We start from the raw sequence: 25879 nt of genomic DNA, 5'->3' as shown, positions 1-25879 counted from the left end.
TAAAAAACATGGGGGTCTTTTATTATAAGTTCATGTGTTTATATATCAAAACATCTAAAGATAAACGTAAATCTAAAAGCACATGAGCTGATTCTAGCTGCAATGAATACAGTTTCATCTTCAGCTGGCCTACAAGGCAGCACTGCTGCATGTGTTGGACTGGAAGTAACAGAGGAGCATTGGCTACTGAGATGTGAGTGTAGGCAAGAAAGAACAGCCCAAAAATATACACAGAAATAAAACAGAATACGGTCCAGTGGGTTTTTTTTCACAGGTCATAGCAAGGAGACTTTCAGAGCAGTCTTTCTCTGAATTGCCCAGCACCCCCATTGTTAGGTTTAGCCCTAAACCACTGAGCAGTATAATGAGGAGTAACATGATAAAAAGGAGTTTCCATTTATGTTTCCTTTCACACCACAGGTATATGCAGTGGGGACTGAAGGGTGTGCCTCCAGGCACAGACAGGAGAAGGTTATCTGAATAGTCCTCTCCCTCCTTCCTCCACCCTCCTTCTCTTCCACTTCGCCTTGCAGCTCTCCTCATACTGGTCTGTTGCGCTTCAGTTCACTGGGGGAAGGCGGGATACGGTCTTCCAGCTTTGTAAAGCTGGTGGAATGGCTAGGCTTTTTAGAGTGCTCCTCAGGACCCTGTGCTCTTTGTCTTGGAGGCAGGGTTAAGCACCGGGCTTTGGCCCTGGAGCGTGGCTGTTGGGGTGGAGGGCCTTTCAGCACAAACAGTTCAGTTGAGGCTTTGTGCTGTTGGGCAAGTAGAGGCTGTGTAGATGATGCGGATGCCTGTGTGTGTGTGGGAGATAATGGGCTGGGCGAAGCTGATGATGAAGGGTCCAGGGAAACCAGGGGAATAAGTGTGGACTTCTGCTGGAACCTGGTGAGGCTGGTGGAGTGGCTGGGCCTTGGCAGGCTGTAGCAAGCCTCAGCCCCTCTGTGGCGAGAAGGCAGGGTGGAGCATCGGGCCTTGGCCTTTGAGCCTGGCTCTCTGGGAGGAGGTGCAATTAATGAGAAGCTCTTAGTTTCATCATCTGTTGTTGTAATCCCTTCTGTGGAGATCTTCAGACTCTGGGATGATCCTCTTTTACACGATGAATGTGACAGAGGTTCAGCATCTTTCTGGCATTCTTGTTTGGAGCCTGAGCGGGGAAGCTCCATATCTTTAATTGTGCCCGATGAGGGTTCTTCATCTATATAACAAAAAACAAAAAAATGAATCGTACGATGCAGACAATATGTTTCACAGACAAGATGAACAAAGAAAGAAGAACTTCTGCTCTGTTATTAAATTGTCTCCTCTTACCTAAGAGGCCCAGCTCACTCATGAAGACGTCCAGATCTACAGTAAAATTTTCATTCTCAACTTCCTTTGCTTCATCTTCATTTGTTCTCTGCCCTCCTTTCTCCTTTTCATCACTTTCCTCTTGCTCAAACTCTTCCTTTCCACCTTCTTCCTTCCCATCCTCCTCCTTAACATCTCCTTCTCCTTCCTTTTCTGTTCCTTCGGCCTCTCTGTTTTCCTCTTCACCTTCATCTCCTCGCTCTTCTAGACCATTTACTCCACCTTCTACCAATACATTTCCAATCTCTGGATCACTGTCACTATCTCTGCTCCTTGCATCCAAATTGATCTCAACCCCCACCACTTCCTCTTCCTCCACTTGTACTTCTTCTTGATTTTCTGGTGGTGCCTCCACCACAATGTCTATGTTGGTGGGGAAGTAGGGGGCTGAGGGTTTTGTGGAGTGAGTTTTGGCACGTGCTTCTTGGTCTTGAGTCAGCAGAAACTCCATCAGCAACATGTTCTCTTTCTTCAGCTGTTCCCGCAGAGATCGTGGTACATCTGGGATCATCCAGGCAACTAACATGCTGAGGAACATGGCAAGGTTCTGATAGAAAAAACAAGTAACAAGAGTTTAGAGTTTTATTTTTAAAGAGGGTTAAATAGTTTTGAAAGCCAAAAATGTATTTGTTAAAATAATTTTTTTAAAGGTACCTATGGTAAATGGTAAATAGCCTGTATTTGTATAGCGCTTTACTTAGTCCCTAAAGACCCCAAAGCGCTTTACACTACATTCAGTCATTCACCCATTCACACACACGTTCACACACTGGTGATGGCAAGCTACATTGTAGCCACAGCTGCCCTGGGGCGCACTGACAGAGGCGAGGCTGCCTATAGGTAAGAAAGCACTATTTTGCTGGATTAACACTGAATGCCATTAGGCAGTTTGCACACTCACTGAGATCACTTTTAATTATAAACAGATAAATATCAGATAAATAGGTCTGGTCACAGTGAAATAGAGGACATATTAATATAAATTATCCAACTTAATATCAAAGACAACACTACTGTCAGATAAAAACTATCAGCAAATATCAGAAGAGGAAAAGTTGGACTGGTGCATCTCTACTTATCTATACATTATATTAACATCCTTTGAGAAGTCACATATCAGCGGGATAGAAAGCTATTCATGGATTTAAGTAAAAACAGAGCTGGAGATACCCTTTCAGACTAAGTGTAGCATATGTCCTACTGTAGCTAAGTAATATTGATACCTGGAAGAAAATTACGAAGGCCAGTTTTGCAGCCAGGACAGACCAGTACTGTTTAGAGAAGGTGTATGAATCTGTTGCCCACGGAGGATCTCTGTAGTCTTTATACCTGACAGAAAGATACACTGTGAGTATTAGCACAGAGAAACATGTGAGAGCACGGAAAAAAATACACACAAAAAAGCTAAAAGCTATCCAAGCCAACATTTGACAATTTCTTAAAACTCATCCTTGCACACATTTTACAGTAAAAAATAAAAACAATTCAAATCCTTTTAAATCTCAAAATTGATTCTTATACTTCTTTTTCTAACCTCTTATTAATTTCCACACAAATACTCCACAAAAAGTTTTATGAATGTTTTGTAAATGCACTAAAACAAAAGCCTGAAAGGTCCCATTTTACATACATTAAGCATTCAGAAGTTTCTCTCAGTACTTGGTTAAAGCAGCTTTGGCAACAGTCACGGCCTTTCTTTGGAATGATCTTACAAGTTTGGCACATGATTGTTTTGGAAGCTTCGCCTATTCTTCTTGGCAGAACTGCCTGGTGTCACTGCACAGCCACGTTCCCGTCTCTCAGGTCTTGCCTGTGGTTGGGTCATTCTAGGCCGTGTTTTTGTGTTTGGGGTGGTTATTTGCCATCGGTTGCAAAAGACTTTCACTGAAAATTAACATTTTTTTCTGCAAGCATCTTTATCACTATCCCGTCTTGTCTTCCACGCCTTGTTGTAATAAAAACAAACAAAAAACAAAACATAAACATCCCCATTGCATTACGTTGTCACGAGTGCCTTAGTCTGTACAGACAGTGTTAATGAAGTCGGATCTATTTTCTCCAAACAAAACTATAAACTGCTTGATAAGAAACTGCTCCAAAACTTGCTACACTACCACGAGGGCCTGATTGGTGGACTGCTACACCAGTGATGGTCCCATCTCCACATAAGGATCTTTCATAGTGACCACTCGCTCATTATTTAAATGTGTGAACAAGTCCACGAGGGGCTGGGAGACGATGCAGATATGCTCTCCCTGGCGCTGTGTGATTTTCTCTTAGGTGTTGAATTTCCATGCACAGCTTAAAAGACATGCATGTTAGGTTAAATGGTGATTCTAAACTGTCTGTCTGTTTCTATGTGTTGGCCATGTGATGAACTGCCAACCTAACCAGGATACACTCTGCCTCTCGCCAAATGACAAGTGAGATAGACTGAGAGAGGAATAATCCGTTAAGAAAACTGCTGGCTGTGTGGCTGAATGGATGGATGGAAATTTTGAAGCGGATACTGGATGGATATGAGCATGAATCACAGTATGTCCCTGAGCATCTGCTCTGTGATAAGCCACTGCTCTTCCAGTATCATACAGGATACGCTACGGTTTGGCCTTCAATCTGACATCCACCATCAACAGGAAGAATTTATATCGACAGGTGTGTGCCTTTTCATAAAGGCTGTGCCCAGTTAAGTTGCTGAAACATCTCATTAATTTTTAACAGGATGCGCCAGAGCTCAATTATAGCCCCGTAAGGTCTGAATACTGAAGTAAATTGTTATCTTTAATACATTTAACAATACCTTCAAAAAAAGTTTGCTTTGTAATTTTCAAGTATCCATGAAGACTGATGAAAAATGAATCTGACACATGACAAAATGTGGAAATCTTGAGGAAGTCTTTTTGTATATGTTCCAGGTAAAGCGCTAAGCTGCTGGACTAAAGGATTTAAAGAAAGTTCCAGGTAGGTCAAGGTTAATAGAGTGACTCTGACCTGCACATGGATACTCCAGTGATAAGGGTGGTGTTTGGCGCTGTGCCAGAGGGGAAGTTGCTGACATCGAAGTAGGACAGCGAGTGCTCCGTGTATCCGCTCATGGTGCCATTAGCGCTGTACATGTACTGGTAAACCATTCGTGGAACAAACTCTGATGTGAAGGAGATGACAAATGCCTAGAAAGACAAACAAGGGGTGAAAGTTACATTAGCAATAAATAACTTTATGGTCCAATAATAAGAATAACGTAACATTGGTAATACTGTCTACTTTTTTGTCTGTAGCTTTTAAAGAAATATTACACTTTAAAAATAATTTGGTGTTTAAGATCTCTAAAAATCCCAAACTCCTTTATAAATTGAATTTCCTGGAAATGTTGGATAAGCTCAAAGAGGATATTAGAAAATGGAAACTGCTTCCTCTGTCTCTGATCGGTCGAATAAATGCAGTTAGGATGGTGTCTTTGCCACGATTTTTATATCTTTTTCAAAACCTTCCTATTCATTTGCCACTTAAATTTTTTAAGCAGCTTGATTCATTGATTCATTCATTCATTTGGGCAGGAAAACCCCCTCGGATATCCATGGCTCATCTTCAAAAAAACACTTCCTGCGGGGGGTTAGGTCTCGCTGTGTTTAGACATTATTATTGGGCAGCAAATTCAAGAGCTCTATTGTACTGGCAGTGGGGTTCGCCTATTGATTATTGTCATGACAAGCTTCCGATCTGGCTCCAGGTAGAGGCAACAACAGTATCTGAAGCCTCATTACCGGTCTTATTGTTTTCTAACATGGGTTCTTGTAATAATTCGCTCAGTCGTAATTTTGTTTTTAAACACTCCTTAAAGATATTAAGTCAAATTAGGAAATCTCTCAAACTACCTGATTTTTCAGTAGGAATGCCAATAATACATAACTACGTGTTTAAACCAGGTAAAATGGATAGGGTGTTTTTAGAATGGGGGGAAAAGGGATTGAAATACATTGAGGATTTATATACAGATGACAAATTCATGTCCTTCCTTCAACTTCAAGAAAAGTTTCAGTTACCTCAATCATATTTTTTTCGTTATCTTCAAATAAGGAATTTTGTTCAACAAAACTTTTCAGACTTTCCACTGAAGCCACGAAGTTATACACTTACTTTGATATAATTCGGAAAGCAAATTTTAAACATTTGATATCTCAGTTTGTTAAGTGCTTTACAATCCCAGTTGATTCCGACCGAATTAGGAAAACATGGGCTGAAGACCTCGGGGTCTCTCTGTCTGAAGAGCAATGGTCAAAATGTTTGTCCAATATTCAGAAAGGCTCAATAAATGCCAGATATAAACTAATCCAGTTTAAAGTCATTCATAGACTACACTTTTCTAAACTCAAACTTAACCGGATCTATAATTCTGTATCTCCCTTATGTGACAGATGTAAAGTTGGTGAAGGTTCCCTTGCACATTTATTTTGGCATTGCCCTGTTTTGAATGCTTTTTGGAGCCAGATTTTTATGTGGTTTTCAAACCAATTTAGGAAAAAAATACCACGTGATGGTACATTGGCTATACTTGGATCATTTGCATCAGTCGAATCTTTTTCCTTTTCACAAAAACAGATAATTACAATGGGTATGCTGGCTGCAAAGAAACTTATTCTTTTACAGTGGCGGTCTTCTTCGGCCCCGTGTTTTAACAGGTGGCTTAATGAGATGGTGTCTGTGGCCAGGGTGGAGCAGATAAGATTTGATAGAAAGGGGAAACTGGCGAGTTTTCGTATGATTTGGCAACCATTTCTAGAATTCTTAAAAGAATAACTGATCATAATTTATGCCTCACACTCCACGTGAATTATTATTATTTATTTATTTTTTAGTCTATTTCACTCTTTATTTAGTTAATATTGTTATAAAAATTTTTTTATTTTTTATTTTTTATTTTTCTTTTCTTTTCTTTTTTTTTGTTTGTTGTTGTTTTGTTTTCCTCTTCTTCTTTTTTTCTTTCTCTTTTTTTTTTCTTCCTTTCATGCTTATAAGTTCACAAATGTTAAAGACAGTAATTGTTCTCGGTTGATTTGTATAAGCATGTTATGTTTAATTTAAATGCAGAAATAAAATTTAAGAAAAAAAAAAATTTGGTGTTTTAATTAAAGTTTTGATTTATGTCTGTGTTAAAATATTACAATATGTGATTTGAACAATTATACCTGAGCCATCAAATTGACAAGATTTGTCAAATATATTATTGTCAGGAAGGGTTTCTGGTGTAATCTGCCAAAACAAACACGTCGAGCTGTGGCATCCCTTTGAGAATAAATTAGCCGAAAGCAGTTTATATATAGATCCAAGCACCACAGAAGTGCTCCACCACACAATACAGGATAGTGGTAAGCAGCATGTTTTGTTTTAAAAAGTGTTTTTTTTTTTCACCATTTAAAATGCAATAATATCTACATAACTATCAAACATACAATAAACGTGACATAACAAAATGAATTGTAGACAAAATCTAAAAACATATATATAAAGAAAGTATTATTCCCCTGATGTTTTCATATTAAAAAAGTGTATTATTTTGAAAGAAAAAATGATAGTGATGACATCACTCAATTCCCAGGATTTCCTCTGACATATTTACTGAATTGCTCACAATAAGACCAATGCCTCTTTTCATTTATAAGAACTTTTCTCTTTTATTTTATAATTTCATAAAAAAGGTTTAGTTTAAGATTTTACCTTACCTTTAGTGAATTGTAAGAAAAAGAACAAAATAAAAACTGATTAAATTAATGACTCCAATTTACAGAAAACATTTCTTTCTCATTATTAATCCTCCTTTTGTTTGGTATCTCCAAACTGAGTGGGTTTTTTTTCCGATCACATCAAGCAAGGTGTTTAATATTTGATTTCGACACATTAGTAATTAGTAACTGTGTGGGTTAGGATATACAGGATTGCGTTATTATTCATTTTTAACTGTAATTCTAATATTTATATTGTTATTAGCAAATGCACAAATAAACAAATGTCAAACAGCCACAAGCTGAACAAACCTCACTGTAAATAATAAAATGAAATCTTGTTTCCTTATCCTAAAGAGGCTGAGGAATAATATTTTGTAAAGCCTTTAAACTTGCCAAAAGAATATGGTAACACCAGTGACAAGATGAGTGACAAATAAAAAAGGAAATCAGTATTTTTAAAAATTTAATTTGTTGCATGTCTGTTGTGAAATTTGTAGACCTCTAAAAGAGTCAATTTGCAACTTATATTATATTATATTATATTATATGTTTAAAAGTACACTTTGTTACAACTGTTCCACATGTGTTTGCAGCATTTCTATGCTATGACACAGAAATGCTGCAAACCAGCATCAAAGTGAAAGGAGGAAGATTTTAAGTATACTGCAAATTCAAGTATATGAGCAATTAAAATAATTTAAAGCTGCATTAAAGTTGCTTTTGAGCTCAGAGACCTGCAAATTGTGCCACACCTCTAGCTGCCATAGAGTGCCTTGTTACAATATTATGACTTTCAGTAAACAGAATTTAATTCGATGGACTGAACATTTGCACTTATTCAGCAAGGACATAGCAGCAGCATTAAGTTGCAGTTAAACTGGAGTTCCCTTCAGTATACACTTCTCTGCCAGAAGTCAAAGGTTATAGAGAGCAGACTCATACACGCACACACACTTACATTGGTGATGACAGAGAATTTGCTGATTCCACAAAGGATGTTGTACCAAATCCCTGGAGATAGCATGCACATGAAAAGAGACAAAGGGGAGGAAAGAAGTGTGTCGATCCATGTGTATCAATGTGTGTGCGCATGCGTGTATTCATGTAAAAGAAAGGAAAGAAAAAGAACTTGATTAGAAATTTAGGGATAGGGGTTTTTTTTATTGTCACATTCACACAGAGGAAGACAGAGAGGACATGAGCACATGTGAAATCTGTACCTATGTCTTTGCACCTCACAGCATCGGGACGCCGGATTTCGGTGACAAATTTTGCAGCGTCGAGGCGAATCTCGATGACATTGTTGAGCAGCGCAAACGCTGGTGCCAGCGGGAAGGAGGCCACAAACAGAGTCACAAACCCATACTGGATTACTGTATATGTCAAGACATGCACACATGGTTACATGTTAATGCAGGTTCGTTGCAGTATTGAATGATTTTGTGAATAAATATATATCCAAGGGACCAGAAGAGACTTACTCATTTCCATGTATTCTGGACTGACACCTTCAAACGGTTCGAGGGTGAAATCCTTGTCAAACTGCTGTTTCGGTCGCTTCTCCTCTGTTTCACTGTCCTCATCTTCTGCTCCTCTATTCTTTCCTTTTTGTTCCTGTATTGTTCTGTACATCTTTTTCAACTTACTGTAAAACAGAAAAGATATATTTACAGAGTCAAATTACAGATTCAAATTCTGTACATTAAGCAGTATCTGGGAACACTTACGGTACGAGTATCTCAAACACATTGTTTTGGATGAGTTGTTTTCCGAGCATGATCATGCTGAGCTGGATGCACAGCTCAATGAGGCAGCCAGGAGGGGCGCACTATAGAAGGCAAAACACACATTTACATAAAAGACTACAGATCATTTATCTTACACGTACATACACAAAACAATAATCACTGATGTGTGTAGTGCAACAAACCTCCTCCATGCGATAGTCTCCAAAGACATAAACATAATCGCCAGGCCGCCCAGCAAACCTGTATGAGGAGAGGACCAAGTCACGTGATAAAGGAATGAAGACACACAGTGCAGAGTGAGTAGGACAAACTAATCTCAGCAAACTAATCATGGGGCAAAGAGTATGTTTGTGTGAGACAATATATATGAAATGTAGCATATGAAGAGGAAATATATTTAATTTGAATGCAATTTTCCATTCCTTTGCTAAGTAAATACATTAACCATATAGGAAGAGAAAGATTGTGTTGCCTTATGCAATTTCAACAGCTTAATTTCTATCATACTATGTCACAGTCTGCATAACTATTGCCATTAAAACTGTATAAAAATGTATTCTTTCACCATTTTTTAACTAAACACTGGCATAAGTGAGATGACAAAAGATTGAAAGTGATAGTACTCCATTATGACTTTGTGGTCACTCGCATTTTTCCCTGTTGGCTGTATCTTGGGCAGCAAAAGACGGCAACAGGTTAACCTGCACTCGACCCATGATTACAGCCTTCCCTGTTTGCTTCACAGCCATTGGATACAAGCCAGATATTAGAAAAGTATCTCTCCTGCAGTGCTAATTTTAGAAAACTGGTGACAATCAAAATGGTTAATTATCTCTACATGTGAGACGACAGACAAAGGATAAAAATGCTGTGTAGTCCCACATCAAATGGGACCCCAGGTCACTTTATGAGCTTGTGAAGAAAGACAAAAATACAGACCTGCCCTTGAAGAAGGCCACATAGAAAATTGGTGCAAAGGCGTTCATGGATTTGAGGAAGAAGGACTTGAATATTAGTCTCTCTTCAAACTCCTCCGTTGTCTTTGGAAGTTCTGTTGAGACATGACTTAATTCTATTAATTCCAATTACAACTTTAAACACATCACCTGCATCATCAGTTTCTTTATACTGGTTACGTTTCACTAACAATATCACCAAGACCTGTTGTACTAAAATACATGGTGAAGTATCTAATCGTGTTAGATGATACAGTTAGTTACATGAAAATTAAAACTGAAACAGCAGAAGGCTTAAAGACAGATCTTGTAAAACAGAGTGGACAATGTTAGAGCTGTCTCAACAACAGTGACACCGTTATAATCAGTAAAGATGTTTCTAGAATAGAATCACTGTGGCTTCGGGTGGTTTTCATCTCTGTGCTGTGTTGCCAGTTTTGTGTTCATACATATAAAGATAGATCACATGTGTGTCTTCACACCTCACCTGCTTAGGATGAGGTTATGTGCTGGAGTGTGAGACTGTAGCCTCATGTTTATACTGTCAACTGATAATTTTGTGACAATGAGTTTCAGGTAATTTTAAGTAACACAAAAGTAATGTAACAAGTACTGTAATGAATTACTTTCTCCAGGGAGTAATCAAGTAATATAAATTCAGGAAAATGCGGTAATGTGTAATGCCTTACTTTCTTGAGTAGTAAATTATGTTTGCTGGTGAGTGTCCAGTTTTATAACTTGTTTTACCTTCAAGATTTTACTGCTTTCTGTCTCCAATTTAAACAATTTCAATGATTAAACTTTCTAACAGCATTAAAAAAGTACCAAGCTCAGTTAGCCACACGGCGATCGCTCCGTAGACCTCTTCCAACACCAGAACAACCAGCATATTGAGGATGATGCCTGTGGTTGTGACTGTCATCCTAACGCTGGCCTTGGCCTCCGGATCAGGGTTCATGGACCACACACTCAGCATGCAGATGCGGTAAACTGCCACCCCGAACACCGCTGAGAAGGTGATGAATATCTGAAGACACAAAAAGTTTATAAAAACTTTAAAGTTTATATTAAACTATAAAAACCTTCTGATTACTGTTAAATACAAACAAATAAAAATACAAATAATGATAATAATAATAATCTCCCTTAAGAAATCAAATCAACAAAAAAGAAAGATAGAAATGTGAGAATAAGAAGAAAGTATGATTGCAGTACCAGCAGTAGTAAGGTGGATATATTGATGAGATAACCTGGCATGTGATCCTCTATGTCCAGTGACTCGGGCTCTTGCTGCCAAGAAAACATGCATATTATTTTTGTTCTCATCATCGGTATATGAGTTAGCACTGTGCATTAATGCACTGCACATGTTCTACACACACACATGCACACACGTTTTTGTTTCTGTCTGGCAGGTGTGTGTTTGCCATCTCAAAGGACAGAAATCCCCTCCCCTTCTTCCTCTGCTCCCTTTTCCCTCTCCAGCAGTAATCTGGGCTAATCTCAGGCAGGTAAGCTGCTTTGGACTCAACCATCCACAGTAGGTGTAGGGGGGTTTATTATGAACCAACATAAAGTCATACACACACAGGTAGTCTATATTAAATCTACAATATATGAAAAACCCAGATAAACTGTAAGATTTGCTTTTCTGGCAGTAATTCACTTAACTTCATTGAGGATAAAGTAAATCGGGGAGCGACATTATCTGCTAGCAGTAATGAAAGAAGTTTAAATACAGCCCTGCCCTCTACCCCCAGCAGCTCTGTCCACATAATGTCCTGTCACTCAGGGCAGTGTAGTGATACCTGGTAGGCCAGCATCTGGTCTGTTTCTCCATCTCTACCGTCCCCAGACTGAGTCATCTGCAACAGAGGAAAAAAGACACAGTGAGTGAGTGAAATCTGTGTCTTTTGTGTGGCAAGTTATAAAACTGAATGTGAATAAAAACACACATTATACCTTTTTTGCAGACTGTGCTTTCATCTTGGCTTTTTTCTCCTGCAGTGCTTCTTCATATTCAGGTCTCAGCTCCTCCTGCAGTACACACACACACACACACACACACACACACACACACACACACACACACACACACACACACACACACACACACACTTAAAACACATGCACTAATGTCTGGCATCTGCCATTACAAAACCATTTATTTTGTGTGAATTATTTACACCTTTGCTGTAAGTGATTTCAATCTGCAACTGTGACCATTAACTGAGTTTTTCAATTGCTGATGTTTAGTATTAAAATTCTTAACTGTAGATACACAACCCATTAAATGCCAACACATTAAAACATTAACAATGAATTTATTTCACAATGCATAAAAAATGGCTACAGAAACTTGCGGGTAAAGAAACCTGCCCACCTGGACTCGCTCCTTCGGGCAGGAGACAAAGTGACGAATGAAAGAGGCAGAGACAGATATGCACACACAGTTAGAAAGGGAAGAGAGAGAGTAAGAAAGATTAGCTGTTTTCATAAATGAATGCTGTTCATGAACTCTGTAACACACAACAGATAATTCTCTGTGTTATATATTTATTCAAAAATAGTTCATTTGAATAAGAATTTGGAAAAAAAAAAGATGGATGGACGGTTCTGGGGAGGGGCCACATGTCATTGCTATGAATTTCATGAATTTCAACTATTTCTAAGACACACTCATTGGCTAGTTTATTCAGTACACCTTGCTAGTCTCTGGTAAAGACCCACTTGAGCCTTAGACTTAACAAGATGACAGAAACCTTCCTGAGAGATTTTGGTCGATATCAACATGACAGCATCACACAAGTTGCTGCAGATTTGTCGGCTGCAAATTCAACATGGCAATCTCCCATCCCACCACATCCCAAAGGTCCCCAATTGAATTGAGATCTGGTGTCTGTGGAGACCATTTGAGCATAATGAACCCCTCGTGATGTTCAAAAAACCAGTATGAGATTATTTAAGCTGTGGGCCATGGCATGTTATTCTGGTGGAAGCAGCCATCATAATAACATGGTCATAAAAGGATAGACTTATATTCAGGCAGGCTGTGGTGTTAAACAATGCTTAAGTGGTACTAAGGAGCTAAATGTGTTCCAAGAAGATATCACCTACATCATTAAACTGAACCGTTGATACAAGGCATGACAGAGTCTTTCTGTTGCTCATGTTTCAAAATCTGACCCTGCCATCCAAATGTTGCAGTAGATATGGACCTTTTTTTTTTCTACTGTGCACTTTTGGTGAGCCCAGAGTAACTGCAGCCTCAGTTTGTAGTTCCCAGCTGACAGGAGTGGCAGCTATCCACTTCAAGGTTTGATGTGTTGTGCACTCAGAGATTCTCTTCTGCATTCCTTGGTTGTAACAAGTCGTGATTTGAGTTACTGTTGCCTTTCTGACCTCTGGCATCAGTGAGGCATTTTCTGGATATTTCTTTTTTGGACTTTTGGATCCTTCTCTTTAAATTTTAGAAATGTTTGCAGGCGAAAATCCCAGTAAAAAACTAAAGTAAACAGTTTTTGATACTTGGACCTGGATCTTGGATCTGAGATCTATAACCATGACATGTTTAAAATCACTTTATTCCCCATTCTGTTTGAATTTTAGCAGAGCATGTTGCCTAACGTCTATGTTTAAATGGATGGAGTGGACGAATGGAGCTGATGTTATGCGATTGGATAGCAGGAGTACCTAATGAAGTGGCTGGTCAGGGTACATTCTCATGTACGTCCGCTGGATAATCTCAAGCGAAGTTCAAACAGCTATAGTTGTTCTAGGCTGTGTCTGTGTATGTTATGACCCTGCTTTGTCATACTATCCAGGAAATACCCTTTAAGAACTCGCCAATCCCATTACCACACTTAACACCCTAAACACATGGATACATGGGTGCCTACAGGTATGTGTATGTAGGGGATGGGCGGTGTTCTGAAACAAATGATAATCTACAAGGTAAACCACAACTTATCCCTGCCGTCAAGTGTCAAGAGGTTAAAACTCTGGGCTTGACTTACATGGGTTATAAGAATAGAAAGTGAAAAAATAAAATTATGTAATAATTTGATTGATTTTCATTTTCAGTTATTAGAGCATAGTTTTTTTTTAATTGTACAATATGCCAAATCTACTTCATTACCTCCTCATCCTCGAGGCTTGTCAGGTCCCACGTATGTTTCAGATACATCTGCCGCCTTTTCCAGTGCTCAAGAAACCATGCAGCTACAAAAAAATGAACATAAGGAATTCAGAGAAATTAAAAAAAATATAACGATTTAAAAAAAATTATTTGCATTCACTAGGTTAAAAAAAATCTATTTTGGCAGGAAATTTATTCACAAACATATCCTAAATGTGAATGTGTTCAGAAAATTAAATAAGCCTGTTTTTTTACAAAATAAGTAGCTTCATATCTTAAAATGTATATCTGGGTAAACTGAAAGTTGAATTAAGAAATCTAAGTGTTTATTAAATGTCTGTCTATCTACTGGAGTTGCTGTGTTAAAACTTACTGCGTATGCTGTAACAGGGATATGCATTAAAGTGTGTATAGTTACCCCACAGAGACATGAAAATAGCAAAGAGGACAGTGGCTCCATTGTCAAACAGGTATGAAGCTCGGGCCAATGAGCACACCGAACTCAGACGCCAGTAGTCGCACACGCCATCACAAAGTGGACACATGGTGATGTTCAAGCTGTCATTACACGTCTCCTGACTTAAATACACATGTTAAAACAGCACATGCATAATAACATTAACACTGTGTGTCAGTAATACACTTTTGATAAGCACAAACAGATTTGAAGACTAATTAGTATCTACCCACCTTGGCACATTGGTATCCACAGTAAGTATGCCGTATAGGAAGACAATGATGCCCAGTACTGAAGGAGGGATGAGGAGCTGAGTATAAACACCCAGCCATGCAAAATACAACCCAATCTGTTCTCCAAAGTACTTCCTGTAAACAAAGGAGCAACGTGCAGGCTATACATTTTTGTCAAGTGGAAATGTGAAGAGCCAAGGACATATGCTATTTTAGACTCAAGCGGTGTTCAATTTAAAAACACAAGAAAAAACTGATCTCACCTGAGAAACATTAGAAACCTTAACGTTTACTTGGCACATCTATGAACTTTATTATTAATAGTAGAATTAGTACTTTTAGTTTAAAACTTTGACTTGGCATCTCATCTATAATAATAATAATAATAATGATAATGGCAAGCCTTAAACACCTATATTGTTTCTTAAAGATCAGTATTAGTGGCTGTAATGAACAATACACTACAAGTTAAAGCTATAGCTAGAAATTCATAGCTCAGTACCTGATAAGATCTACAGGCTGGTATTTATGCATGACTCCATAGTTAGCCCATTCTTCATGGAGGAGCTGAAAGATGCACAAGAACATGACAGAAAAGTTTATAACAGTTAATAACTGACTAAAATGTCAGATGCAATGTTTTCAGGCCTTTCATTATAAATGTCAGACCTGTGGACCTCACCCAGAGTGTTGATAGTAAATAATCAAACTGTATTAAGATTTTATTATGTATGAAAGAACTCAAACTACTGGATCACATATAGATTTGTACATTGTATTATTTTTTAAATATGTTAGCGCCTAAGCGCTCTGAAGCTTGGTTAGCAACAGCAAAGATTTTATCCCTTAAATGAATGTATCACCTCCATTGACTTCATCAAGGATGTTCCAGAGGCAAAAACATTTTGTCAACACATGCTTATCCACATCCAGTTAGAGAAAACTCACCTGTCTATCATTTCTCTGATCTTTCCGTCCTCTCCTTGTGAATGACCCCTAAAACAGAAAAAGTGATCAGCTCTCTATAAGACACATAGTGGTTTACTTTAAATCATATTAAATCCACAGGATTGAGTGAAGATGAGGTTTTTAGGAGTTGTACATTTTTTTGTTACTTATATACAGTAACTGAGCAGAACAAAAGCACTTCAAGCAGAGGTCTTCATTTTACTTACGTCATGCAGAGGGAAAGCAGCAACATAGACACCTCGAGCCAGTAAAGAGTTGATGCCTTACAACACAAGAAGGTAATGTAACACACAGGCAGTTTAGCTACGACTGTCAGCATGACTCTGAACAATATGAAACAGAAAAAAAGTAGATCTCACCGGTAGTTTGGCAAGAGTGTCTGCAAGTAGTACGTGAAATAATCTCAGCTACCTAGAAGCACACGTAACATAGTATAGAAATTTTAAGTGAGCACATTTATATTTAAACTTTAGATTTCAGAATCTTTTTTTCATGACAAAAACTCCCGGACTCACTATTCTGCTCCGCGTCGCATTGTCAAACAGAGTCTCTGTTGACTTGATGTCATAGCTGTAGGGACAAAATAAATTAGGGTTAAAAATAAAGGCTGTTCTCAAAAGTTTTGCGAATGGCAAGTTCCTTTTTTGCGTGTTTCAGTGGCATTCAAAGTTCTGAATTATCTTTATATTAAAATATAATACCTACTGAATACCACTTTGATTTTTCAGTCACCAATAAAACTATGTGTGTCCAAAGCTAAGATTGTCCTTATTATTCACCAGTAAGTGTGATCATTTATGTACTCACAGATGGAGTTTGTCTCTGATAAAAGGGTGTTTGAGGGTTTTAAAATTGACGCGTGTCTGGGAGTCCCTCTGGATGTCAAAATCGGGGACGTCCGGCTGAAATGGTGTGTTGATTTTAGTGGCAACAGAATCCCACATCCCAGCAATGCCTGTCCGTTTCCGCAATTCACATTTCTACAGAAAGACGACACACATGAAAAACATTTTGATCAAAGCTACTTGGTCATTTTCCACAGTTTTCCAAACTGCAAGTCCCCGAACCAAATTAAAAATCTCAAAAAAAAAGCTCAAAATGTACTAAATAAAACTGGAATTTCACTGACCAAGATATGTTACTGACTGCGTGAAACTGCTGACCTTTTTTACTGCGACTTTGATCTTCTGCAGCTCCGCTTCTCGGCTCAGTATTGACCATGGGATGTGCAGTCGAATAAACCCCATGCCGTTTGACCTCTGCACATCAGCACACATATTGCCAGAGAGAGTCATTAGAAATGTGAAGATGGCAAAAAATTACATTCATAACTAAAATATATGCTTCTCTAAACCTGTCAGGATGACACATTTGATTATATTTGATGAAGCTGTTTTGTAAGAAATCCCATTATCACAAATCCAGGACCACTCAATCCTGCAAAGTATGGAAAACTGCAGATAACTGTTGGGATGCTTTCCTGCAAATTGCAATGATGTACCCAATTCTCGGTTCTGATAATATGAAATGTGGTCAGTTACTGAGCTTCTTGAGCTCTGTCTTCCTGTCTGCCAAAGCAATTACTGCAGTGACCACATTGCTAGGCAGGTACAGCATCACAAGCTCAAACATCACCTCCCAGATATGGCTATGTTGTGCATTTACAGCAGTAAATCCGTAACAGCCTTTTTCACATGTATCCTGAGCCTCAATGGGGACAAGTAATGAATATTGTAAAACATAATAATGTTATTGCTAGCTTTAATAACAAAAAACCTTTTGATGTTATAGCTAAGACATGATCAAGCACACTATTCCTTTACATATAAATACTTACTAGTCGCAGCCAAATACATGTATGTGCCAGCCAGCACACGCTTCACAGTATTAACTCACTGTTTAATAAGGTCCTATAATCTGGCCTTTGGCTTCGCCCTTACAATCAATGCTCTTAATCCCCATGTAAAACAGCAGCCAATTTAACCTACGAGCTCTGCACAATCAAATAGACAGAAAGAAAAATCACACACTAAATGCATTTATGTGCAAAGACACAAATAGGATAGAAACAAACCTTTTGTACATTGTGTTCATGAAAAAATAAATCCGGCACTATTTTGTTGTTAGTTGTGTGTTTTTTAACGTATTATTCAATCATACACCACTGAAATTAAGCATTCTATTGTGCAGACGAGGCTTCTAGCTTCAGCGGGCAGGCTTATGGTTTACCTGCTGGGCAGCTGTCCAATCATAGGATTTGTGGTCGAATCACTTAAGGGCAGTCCAAAGCTGTAAACAACAATATTCACTGTGAAAGCTCTGTAAAAGCACATACACACCTCCTTATCACGCTCAATCTGTAGCCCAGCCTCCAGCAGGCCTGCTTCAAACTCCTCCCTCATTAAAGCTTTTTCCTCCTCAGTAAGCTTAGACTCTTCTGCGTCTCCCGCATGAGCTCCCGGCTCCCCAGACTCTGCTTCCGCTTCCCATCGACCTTGTATCGGGATTGGCATTGGTATAGGTATCGGTAGACTCCCGTTAGATGAAAGGGAAAGACGCGACTTTGATGTTCTCCTTTTTTTGTATTTGTAGCAAAGCACGTAGTCCACTTTCCTCTTGCCATCAGCAAAAAAAAGCCCAGGGCCAAGCTCAATGCCAGACTCCTACCAAACCAGAAAACAAATATTATAATTTGGCTGAGTGATGAGATAAAGGCTGTGATTTTAGGGAGAATACTGTACTGGCAACGTGGCAACAGTTTAAATGTGACATCTCCAGAATAAGAAAGCAGAGCTGTAGGAGGAAAAGATGCGCTACAGACGTGGGATGTTAAAGCCAGCGTTCAGGTGCAACCATACCGGAGGTGGAGGCTCGTCATTGTCATCGAGGTTGACAGGGCCTCCATTGGCGGCGTCAAGTCCGAGCCCAGACAGTGATCGGGCCAATGAAATAAGCTTCTGTGAGTGAAAGGATGATGACTCACTCATTGCTGTGGTTAAGGGCATACATTCGTTTCCGTTTCATCCCTCTGTGGGCACATGAAAGAGAAAACAAGAGTTAAGTGTTGCCAAAGGCCTGCCAGGAGAATATTAATATATAACTTAATGCAACTGTTTTGTGCTCTCATTCCTGTAAGTAAAACTTACAAGTATAACTTATAAAGTGATGACATGTTATCTAACATTCATTAGATACCTCCTAATTAAAAGAACAAGGAAGTGAGTCAAGGTTTATTTTAATTTACCTTTAATTATTATGTTTTTTTTAAATGCCCATTTAATTATATATCAAGTCAAGAAGACTTTTTTTGTCGACCTAACAATATACACTCATGCATACAATGGGATAAAAAATCATTATTGTATGGGAAAAAACAAATAATAAAACTGAGGCAAATGTTGTCTTCTCAGTCTTTTTGCAGAAAATATGAAATATTTAGATTGATCCTTAATTTAAGGTCAAATAATATATCTGAGAAAACAGTAGGGGCTCTTTCAGACTGACAGATAAACTCAAAGCCAAAATTAAGCTGTCTTGTCTCCCTTTTTTTTACTCAATTGAAGCTGTAGGCTCAGATTAAGCCCACACTGCAATCCAAGCAGCACAGGCTGCAATCTGTTGGGACAATTTGGTCGCTGAGCTCAGACTCTGGTGCTAAAGAATGAAGCGGCATCTCGAAAGACTGTGACTCACACTCTCGTTATTGCTGTGAATCCCTTGAATTCACAGAAATAAAATATGGAGTCATTTCTTTGGCTTGACTTGGAACTCCACATTAACTTTTCAGCACAATGTAGACTTTTACACAGCTCTTTTTGAGGCTTTTGGAAGGTTTTTTTTTAAGTCTTTTTAGAGCAGATCAGGTGAGGCAAAGCAAAGAGCAACAAAGTCAGCTATAAGAGTTAGACATTGTGATCACCAACCCAGGACAGTGAGGTTTGTGGCCCATGTGAAACCAAAAGGCGAATTTGACCTTTGCTTTGAGCACGTTTGTGCATACTAATGCACTGAAACAGGATCAGAGCTCGTAAGATTAAATACGTCAGTTTCACTTTCATTATTATTGTTTTCTTCGAGCTTCAGTTATTCAAAAGATGTAACAGTCCATTTAGTTTTTCTTAAACGTAAATTGAAAAAACAAACACATTTTATAATAAACTATGACTAATATTTTAACAGCGGCTTTACATTTCACTCTGCACAGCCAAGAACAGCATCATCCTTTCATCTCTGTCTGATGAATTCTCCTAAAAAAAAAGTGTTTAATAAGTATAATGCTTTCAGTTTTTATTCCTCCCTTCTATCCCCTCACAGGAAAATGTTTGAAAAAACTAGCATTGCTGAACATAGTAGTATAAGATCACATGTCAAAAAAACTGACAAAAAACAGTTACAGTCCATTTCGATGCAATATAATATTATCCATGTGCTTTGAGATACTATTATATTTATGTTTCTGAAACTGATAAGAGGTTAAAACATGTCAAATCTGAAAAAATCTTTCTTTATTTAAAAACTTTTATGTTGTCACCAAAACATCTCAATATGTGTTTTGATTTGAAATCTTTATTCAGTCTGAGTGATTTTTTAAGCAATATGGAGTTTTTTCCCCCTGCATGATCAGTATAGTACATTTTCTTTATCACTATTTGTATATTGTCATATTTTTAATTATCATAGCATGTTTTTCAGTGTAATTTGCTTAGTTAGGGCTATAATTGATGTGCTACTGTATAAAGATGTACAATATAAAGAAAAAAATTTTTTTACTCAGATGCTACGCTAAAAAAATGTTTTGGGGGTCAGGGGATCTTCTTATGTTTTTTCTGGAGTTTTGGTTGCCAACTGATGATGTTTTGTTATAATTCCTTTCATCTGTTGACCAATTAGAGCTTCAGAAAAACAATGCCAGCTATTTCTTCTCCTTGGAAAATTACCTGAGGGATTGAACACAACATTTTTAAAATTTAAATTTTTTAAATATTAAGATTACTTCTTGGAACTGAAAATGGTCACAAATGTTTGCATCTTGATTACACTTTGTATGTTGGTAAAATTGTATTAAAGTCCTACCAACCTAAAATACTAAGCCTCCAGATACACAATTACACTAACAGCCAACAAACCAGCATGAGTACAACAAAAACGGCAACAACTTCAACAGTCAATCCCCTTACACATATACACAAACATCCACGATAATCCCAGTTATCCAAGAGTCAGCAAACACAGCTTGACACACACTGGCAAGACATTGCAGGTAAAATTGCAGGTTACTTTCTTTTCTTCTGCATTTTTAGCACAAAGTAAACATTCAAAACAGATATTGATGTTCCTGTTTGACTACACATGGTCTATTGGACATTTATGATTGGTCTGTTTAATTATGTAATGTAGGTAGGGTGTTTTAGATTTATCTCTAATAATTTTGCAAACGGGTCTGGTTTGTTGTTTTAATTTCATTTCCATTGGATGTTCCATATTTTGAGCCCTATTCAATTAGCTTATTAGTCATAGTGCCATTTCTTCTGTGGCTGAGATTCTTGCTAAAACTGTTCATATATAATAATATTTATGCACACTTTGCAGTTAACCGAATTAATCATGTCCCATTAACATACCACAGAGGTCCATCATTAATCTGCTGGAAATATTAAGCCTGGAGCTTGGGTGCTGGACCACATCTAAAACTCCTTTCTGTGTGACAATTAAGATTTAGATTCACACAGTTCTCCTCTTTCCTCTAGTAGATCCTGAAACCTTCCCCACACTTCTGTCATCATCTAAAGCCACCACTGACATCAGTTTCCCCCTCCCACAACACTCTTATAGATTTATGCCTCTTTCCAGCTATTAGGTCAAAACTAAGACCTCAGATCTAGAAAAACAAAAACAAAATACAACTGGATTAAAAAAAAATTGGTCGAGAAGTTCTCTTCTAAGAGAATATTATTCCCCCAAATTATCCTTTTTGGATTTCATCTTTTAATCAATAAATTAGCATCTTAATGATAGTGTGGTAATTGCCCCTGACTACTAATATTCTCCTCATGTTTTATTTATTTGAATATTTTTTACTGACTTTTATCCCCCAAGTCTGTTTTATGACGTATTTGTCCTCCTTTCCTGGTAACTTTAAAGCAGGCACCGGAGGAGTGACAACAGAATTGCGTGTGTCTCAGCATGGGGCTTATAGGCCTGTAAGCTTGCTGACAGCTCAACCCGAGACGCCGGGGGTCAGATGTACCTGCACACTAACTTTAATGTGGCGCTGCTGTAATACTGTCTCTCCTGAAGCACCCACCCATCGCTAATTTCAAAGAACCGCTTGTTACTTTCCAGCACAACAACAGCAAGGAGAGCTCAAAATGACTTGCATCAAACTTTCACTCGAGCCTACACAGTTCCCTCTAAGACTATCATTGAAGCCTAAATCTAAATCAGCATAAAAACATCGACAAGAGACGTCATCAAATTATCTAATTTTCATTTTGACTAATTAATCCCTGGGCAGTTGCTTTGGTGATTCGATAAATATGTTTAATTGGATGCTCGTTGGCGCAACAGTTGTGCGCACGCAGATGGTGGTTTGGGGAAAAAAAACAGTCTCAGCACCCTGACACGCACCACTACATCCATCGGGGGATTTCAACAGTAGCAGTAGCTCAAGTCATGGGTATTGTAAACACTTGCAAATAAATGAGTGGTAAAGTCCAAATGACCCTTATAAATCGGACACCATACCTGTATATGCCTGAGTGCTGGATAGCAAAATGATGCGCGCTTTTTTAAAAATTTGCACTTCCGATGAAAGAAAAGCGAAAAGAGGACTCACCAGTACTCGCGGAGGATCAGGTCTTCGCCAGGGAGATGATTGACAAGACGCGCGATTTGCACAGCCTGGGCGGCTGAGATGGTGGACAATCCGCGCGCGCTCCCGCAACCCCTGGCTTATTGCGCGAGCACAAGACGGCTAATTCCCTGGCCGTTCCATACTGAACGGAAGGAAGGTGTGAAGCATATTACTGGATACAAGAGGGGTGTGTGAGTGTAGCTGTGTGTGTTTGTAAGCTAAGAGGGAAAGGGTTTACAAGTGACCCTTGAAACTGAACCTCGGCTACCCTCTGTAGGCTCTGAGACGACACTGAAAAAAAATGTCAAAAATTATATAATGCCATATGTAGTAGTGATAATACAAAATATTTTAAATAAAAAACTTACATTAGCACTTATTTTGACTTTAACTGTCCTGCTCCAACTACCTGCAGTGGAGATGTAAAAGGTCTTAAAAAAAGACATAAAAATTCATAGTGAATGTTTCCTGCTATTGAAAATAAAAGCAAAACTGGCTCCCTTGAGTACATTACATAGTGTTCTAAGCATTATTTATTGTAATACTTTTATTATTACTTCCTTGTTATACTGATGTGTAGTCAGTCACAGGAATTGTATGTATCATGTGTATTTTGGGGCAGTTTTTAAAGAGCAACGTATTGAAAAGCGGTTTTATTTTTGTATCTCACTGTCCAATCCCTCACTAGTTTCATGCAACTCAGTAAAGACACAGTAGTGCTGAATTAAATTGAATAAAAACAAAACAAAACACCCAAGTGTAAAAGTTGCACTTTTTGAGCAACATGGTGTTTCTGGATTCACACTTAATGTATATTAAACTTATTCTGCAACGCTGTGAAAGAGTATATGTCACATGTTTATATACAAACATTTAACAAACAGTAGTTTTTATGAATACATTTCAACAGAAATAATCAAATTACAACAACACACAAAAGGTGATGCTTACAGAAACAGGTAAGTTTGTTTTATTGCTATTTGTCAAGGTAGTTTTTTTTTATACTGCTACATTTTCTTGGATAAACACAAAGCATCAACCTTTATAATCTCTGTCTTCTATTCTTTTTCTTCCACTCTCTAGGTGCAGTGTCTGGACAGACAGTCGCATTTGGTTACAGACAGAATTGTGTGGTGGCTACGAGTGCCATTGGCACACATGACAGGAACGTTGAGAGGCTCTGTCTCTACCGCAGCACAGCAAACGCACTCCTGCTCCACAGCAGCCCTCTGCAGGGAGTACATGGACTTACTGCGACATTTGCCCTGACAGACAGAAAGACAGGCAGATGGAAGGGTACACATAACAACAGGGAGACAGAAAGGACAGGATGGTGAGGGACAGTGTTACGATTTCACTCAAATTTGCAGGTTAATCCTACAGGGGAAAAGATTTAATCATTCTTAAATGTGTGTGCGTGTGTGTGTGTCTGTGTATCTTACCTCACAGTAGTACAGGTCTATCTGGTGCTCTGATTGGCAGTCATCCACCTTGATGTAGTCGAGCCTTCCCACTGTCTTTCGGCACTCTGGCTCTGTACCTACACACACACACACACACACACACACACACACACACACACACACACACACACACACACACACACTATTGTTAAGATCCAAATAATCTAAAAAAAAAAAAAGATAATTTACTGCTCTTGCAAAGGGAACAGTTCAACTCACACATCTCACAGCAGGTTGTTCCAATTTGACTGACTTTTCCCTGGGAAAGTAAGAACAGGAGAGACAATGTTATCATACATTCCTGGGAGAAAAAGTATAGATAAGGGAACACTGTGAGATGAGAGCTTTACCCCTTGGTCTAAGCAAGCTTGGCGATTAAAAGACGGGCAGGCTGTCACTTTGGTCTGCAGCACAAGATTTCCTTCACTATTCAGACCACATGTATATGAGGTGCAACCATTCTCGCTCGTCGTATTGACCTGAAAGAACACGATTCATTCTTACAGTATGTAGCCGCGAACAGTACGACTGGCATGAAAGAGTATTATAAGCTATAGCACTGCATAGAATAGACAACAGAAGTTGTAGCGTGGTATCATCTTGTTTGCATAGGACTTACTTTCACACTGATGAGTTTTCCATCTGGTTGTTGAACGAAGCAGGCGGTGGGAGCACATCGACCACAGCAAGTACCTTCCTCCTTCTCCAGAGTGTACCCCTAAAAATGTGGAGGTTAGTTTTAAGTGTCCATTAATGTAAAAAGACATTGGGAGTTTACTACTGCAAATACAAAGACATAAGATACCTGGATTTTGTTTTCTAAATAAAAAACATCTTATTTACCTTTGTGAATAAAGTGAATCATGGAAAGATGATGTGGCTACAGTTTAATGATGAGCAGGGAAGGAATGCGAACAGACAATTAAGGAATGTGGATTTGTGATTGTATTAATCGGTTATGATGAGGATGAGAAATGACAAGAGTTAAAACAGACAAAATAATTTGAGGATGGCTACCATGGGGCAAGAGGGACAGCTTGTTTTCCTGCAGGACAGTTCATATTTCCTGATTGGACCATCCACTATCCTACACTGACAGCGTGTACACGCATCAACCATCAGCTGCTCCCCTGCCTGTACAAACACATACACAGTATATCAAAATAAAACATCATTTCCAAATGTCTTTTTTATACCAAGGCAGCTACTACTTCTCTGAATGACTTACCCCTATCAGCGTGTGGTTGAGAACACAGGCGTTCACAGGAGCTGCAGAGAGAAAAGCACAAATAATTTCCACAGTCGTTTGTTAAAAAGTAATTCAATCCCCAGTTTGTGTAAGGTCAGATCAGGATAACAATCTCTGGGATGACACCAGAGTCATCTGTTGGACATAAACTGCAACTGCAAGTTGTTATGAAAACACTGTGTGGATGATTTGACTGAAGGGAAAGTTAGATGAATGCAAGCTTGATGATTCATGCATCGCTTGCGAGCTAAAGGGCAGTTTCCTAACCCGGTGCACTGGATTGTCTGTGTGCCTTCTGAGTAAGTCTATGTGTGTATGTATGTGTGTTTACCACAGTGGCAGCGGGGGCAGCAGTCCTCGGTGTCACAGCGTAACTCAGTCCCCAGTGGGCAGGATGGAGTATCCGTAATCGAGCAGCTGACATTTGAAGCAGAGATGAACACCTCATCTCTGACTTTTATGCACTGATGTAAGACACATTTATTATCTGGAGACTTCCATCTGTCACCCACCTAAAGACGACACAGAGATGAGAATTAGATCGATAGAAAGATGAATGCCTTCTTATGTGAGGTAGTAATAAATTTATATGCAGCAGTGAAAAAATAAGACAACAAAAAATAAAGTGAAAGAAACGACAAAAAAATAAGACTTATTTTTTTGCAGTAGGGCAAATACTCCAAATACAGTGGCTTGCAAAAGTATTCGGCCCCCTTGAACTTACCCACATTTTGTCACAT

The 25879-nt window shown here is 38.5% G+C and overlaps 2 protein-coding genes across 2 annotated transcripts in view; both read right to left on the bottom strand.

Moving 5' to 3' along the window:
* On the bottom strand, positions 1 to 22502 carry ano2a (anoctamin 2a). The gene is made up of 28 exons (XM_005730147.2): positions 22410 to 22502; positions 18433 to 18602; positions 17914 to 18237; positions 16738 to 16833; positions 16382 to 16554; positions 16090 to 16144; positions 15934 to 15985; positions 15781 to 15836; positions 15554 to 15601; positions 15108 to 15172; positions 14606 to 14740; positions 14334 to 14494; positions 13916 to 13998; positions 12161 to 12172; positions 11740 to 11814; positions 11586 to 11642; positions 10993 to 11067; positions 10603 to 10804; positions 9761 to 9872; positions 9004 to 9061; positions 8801 to 8901; positions 8555 to 8718; positions 8294 to 8446; positions 8032 to 8084; positions 4342 to 4520; positions 2574 to 2679; positions 1312 to 1897; positions 1 to 1198 (listed from the first exon to the last, which is right to left on the bottom strand). The coding sequence occupies exons 2-28, from the start codon at positions 18577 to 18579 to the stop codon at positions 540 to 542; spliced, it is 3987 nt and encodes a 1328-aa protein (XP_005730204.1). The 5' UTR covers positions 18580 to 18602; positions 22410 to 22502; the 3' UTR covers positions 1 to 539.
* Positions 22503 to 23264: 762 nt separating this feature from the next.
* Positions 23265 to 25879, bottom strand: part of vwf (von Willebrand factor) — a 21684-nt gene continuing 19069 nt past the window's right edge. The window contains 8 exon segments of the mRNA XM_013910063.1: positions 23265 to 23692; positions 23870 to 23967; positions 24110 to 24149; positions 24241 to 24369; positions 24510 to 24608; positions 24908 to 25024; positions 25119 to 25159; positions 25471 to 25651. Coding sequence (XP_013765517.1) covers positions 23507 to 23692; positions 23870 to 23967; positions 24110 to 24149; positions 24241 to 24369; positions 24510 to 24608; positions 24908 to 25024; positions 25119 to 25159; positions 25471 to 25651 — 891 coding nt within the window. The 3' untranslated portion in view covers positions 23265 to 23506.

This window comes from Pundamilia nyererei, unplaced genomic scaffold, assembly GCF_000239375.1.
Source record: "Pundamilia nyererei isolate P.nyererei 1_Seehausen unplaced genomic scaffold, PunNye1.0 scaffold00035, whole genome shotgun sequence".
Lineage (NCBI taxonomy): Eukaryota > Metazoa > Chordata > Actinopteri > Cichliformes > Cichlidae > Pundamilia > Pundamilia nyererei.
Note: the sequence above shows the minus strand (reverse complement) of the source record. Positions and strands in the feature narration are given on the sequence as shown.

Bases quoted from the DNA above. Each gene is read 5' to 3' on its own strand.
- ano2a (XM_005730147.2), bottom strand. From the start codon at position 18,579: ATGCCCTTAACCACAGCAATGAGTGAGTCATCATCCTTTCACTCACAG. The intron at 8,902-9,003 runs GTTTGTTGCACT...TGCCTTCTATAG, and splicing joins GAGACTATCGCATGGAGGAG to TGCGCCCCTCCTGGCTGCCT. The intron at 1,199-1,311 runs GTAAGAGGAGAC...TTTGTTATATAG, and splicing joins GAGTGAGCTGGGCCTCTTAG to ATGAAGAACCCTCATCGGGC.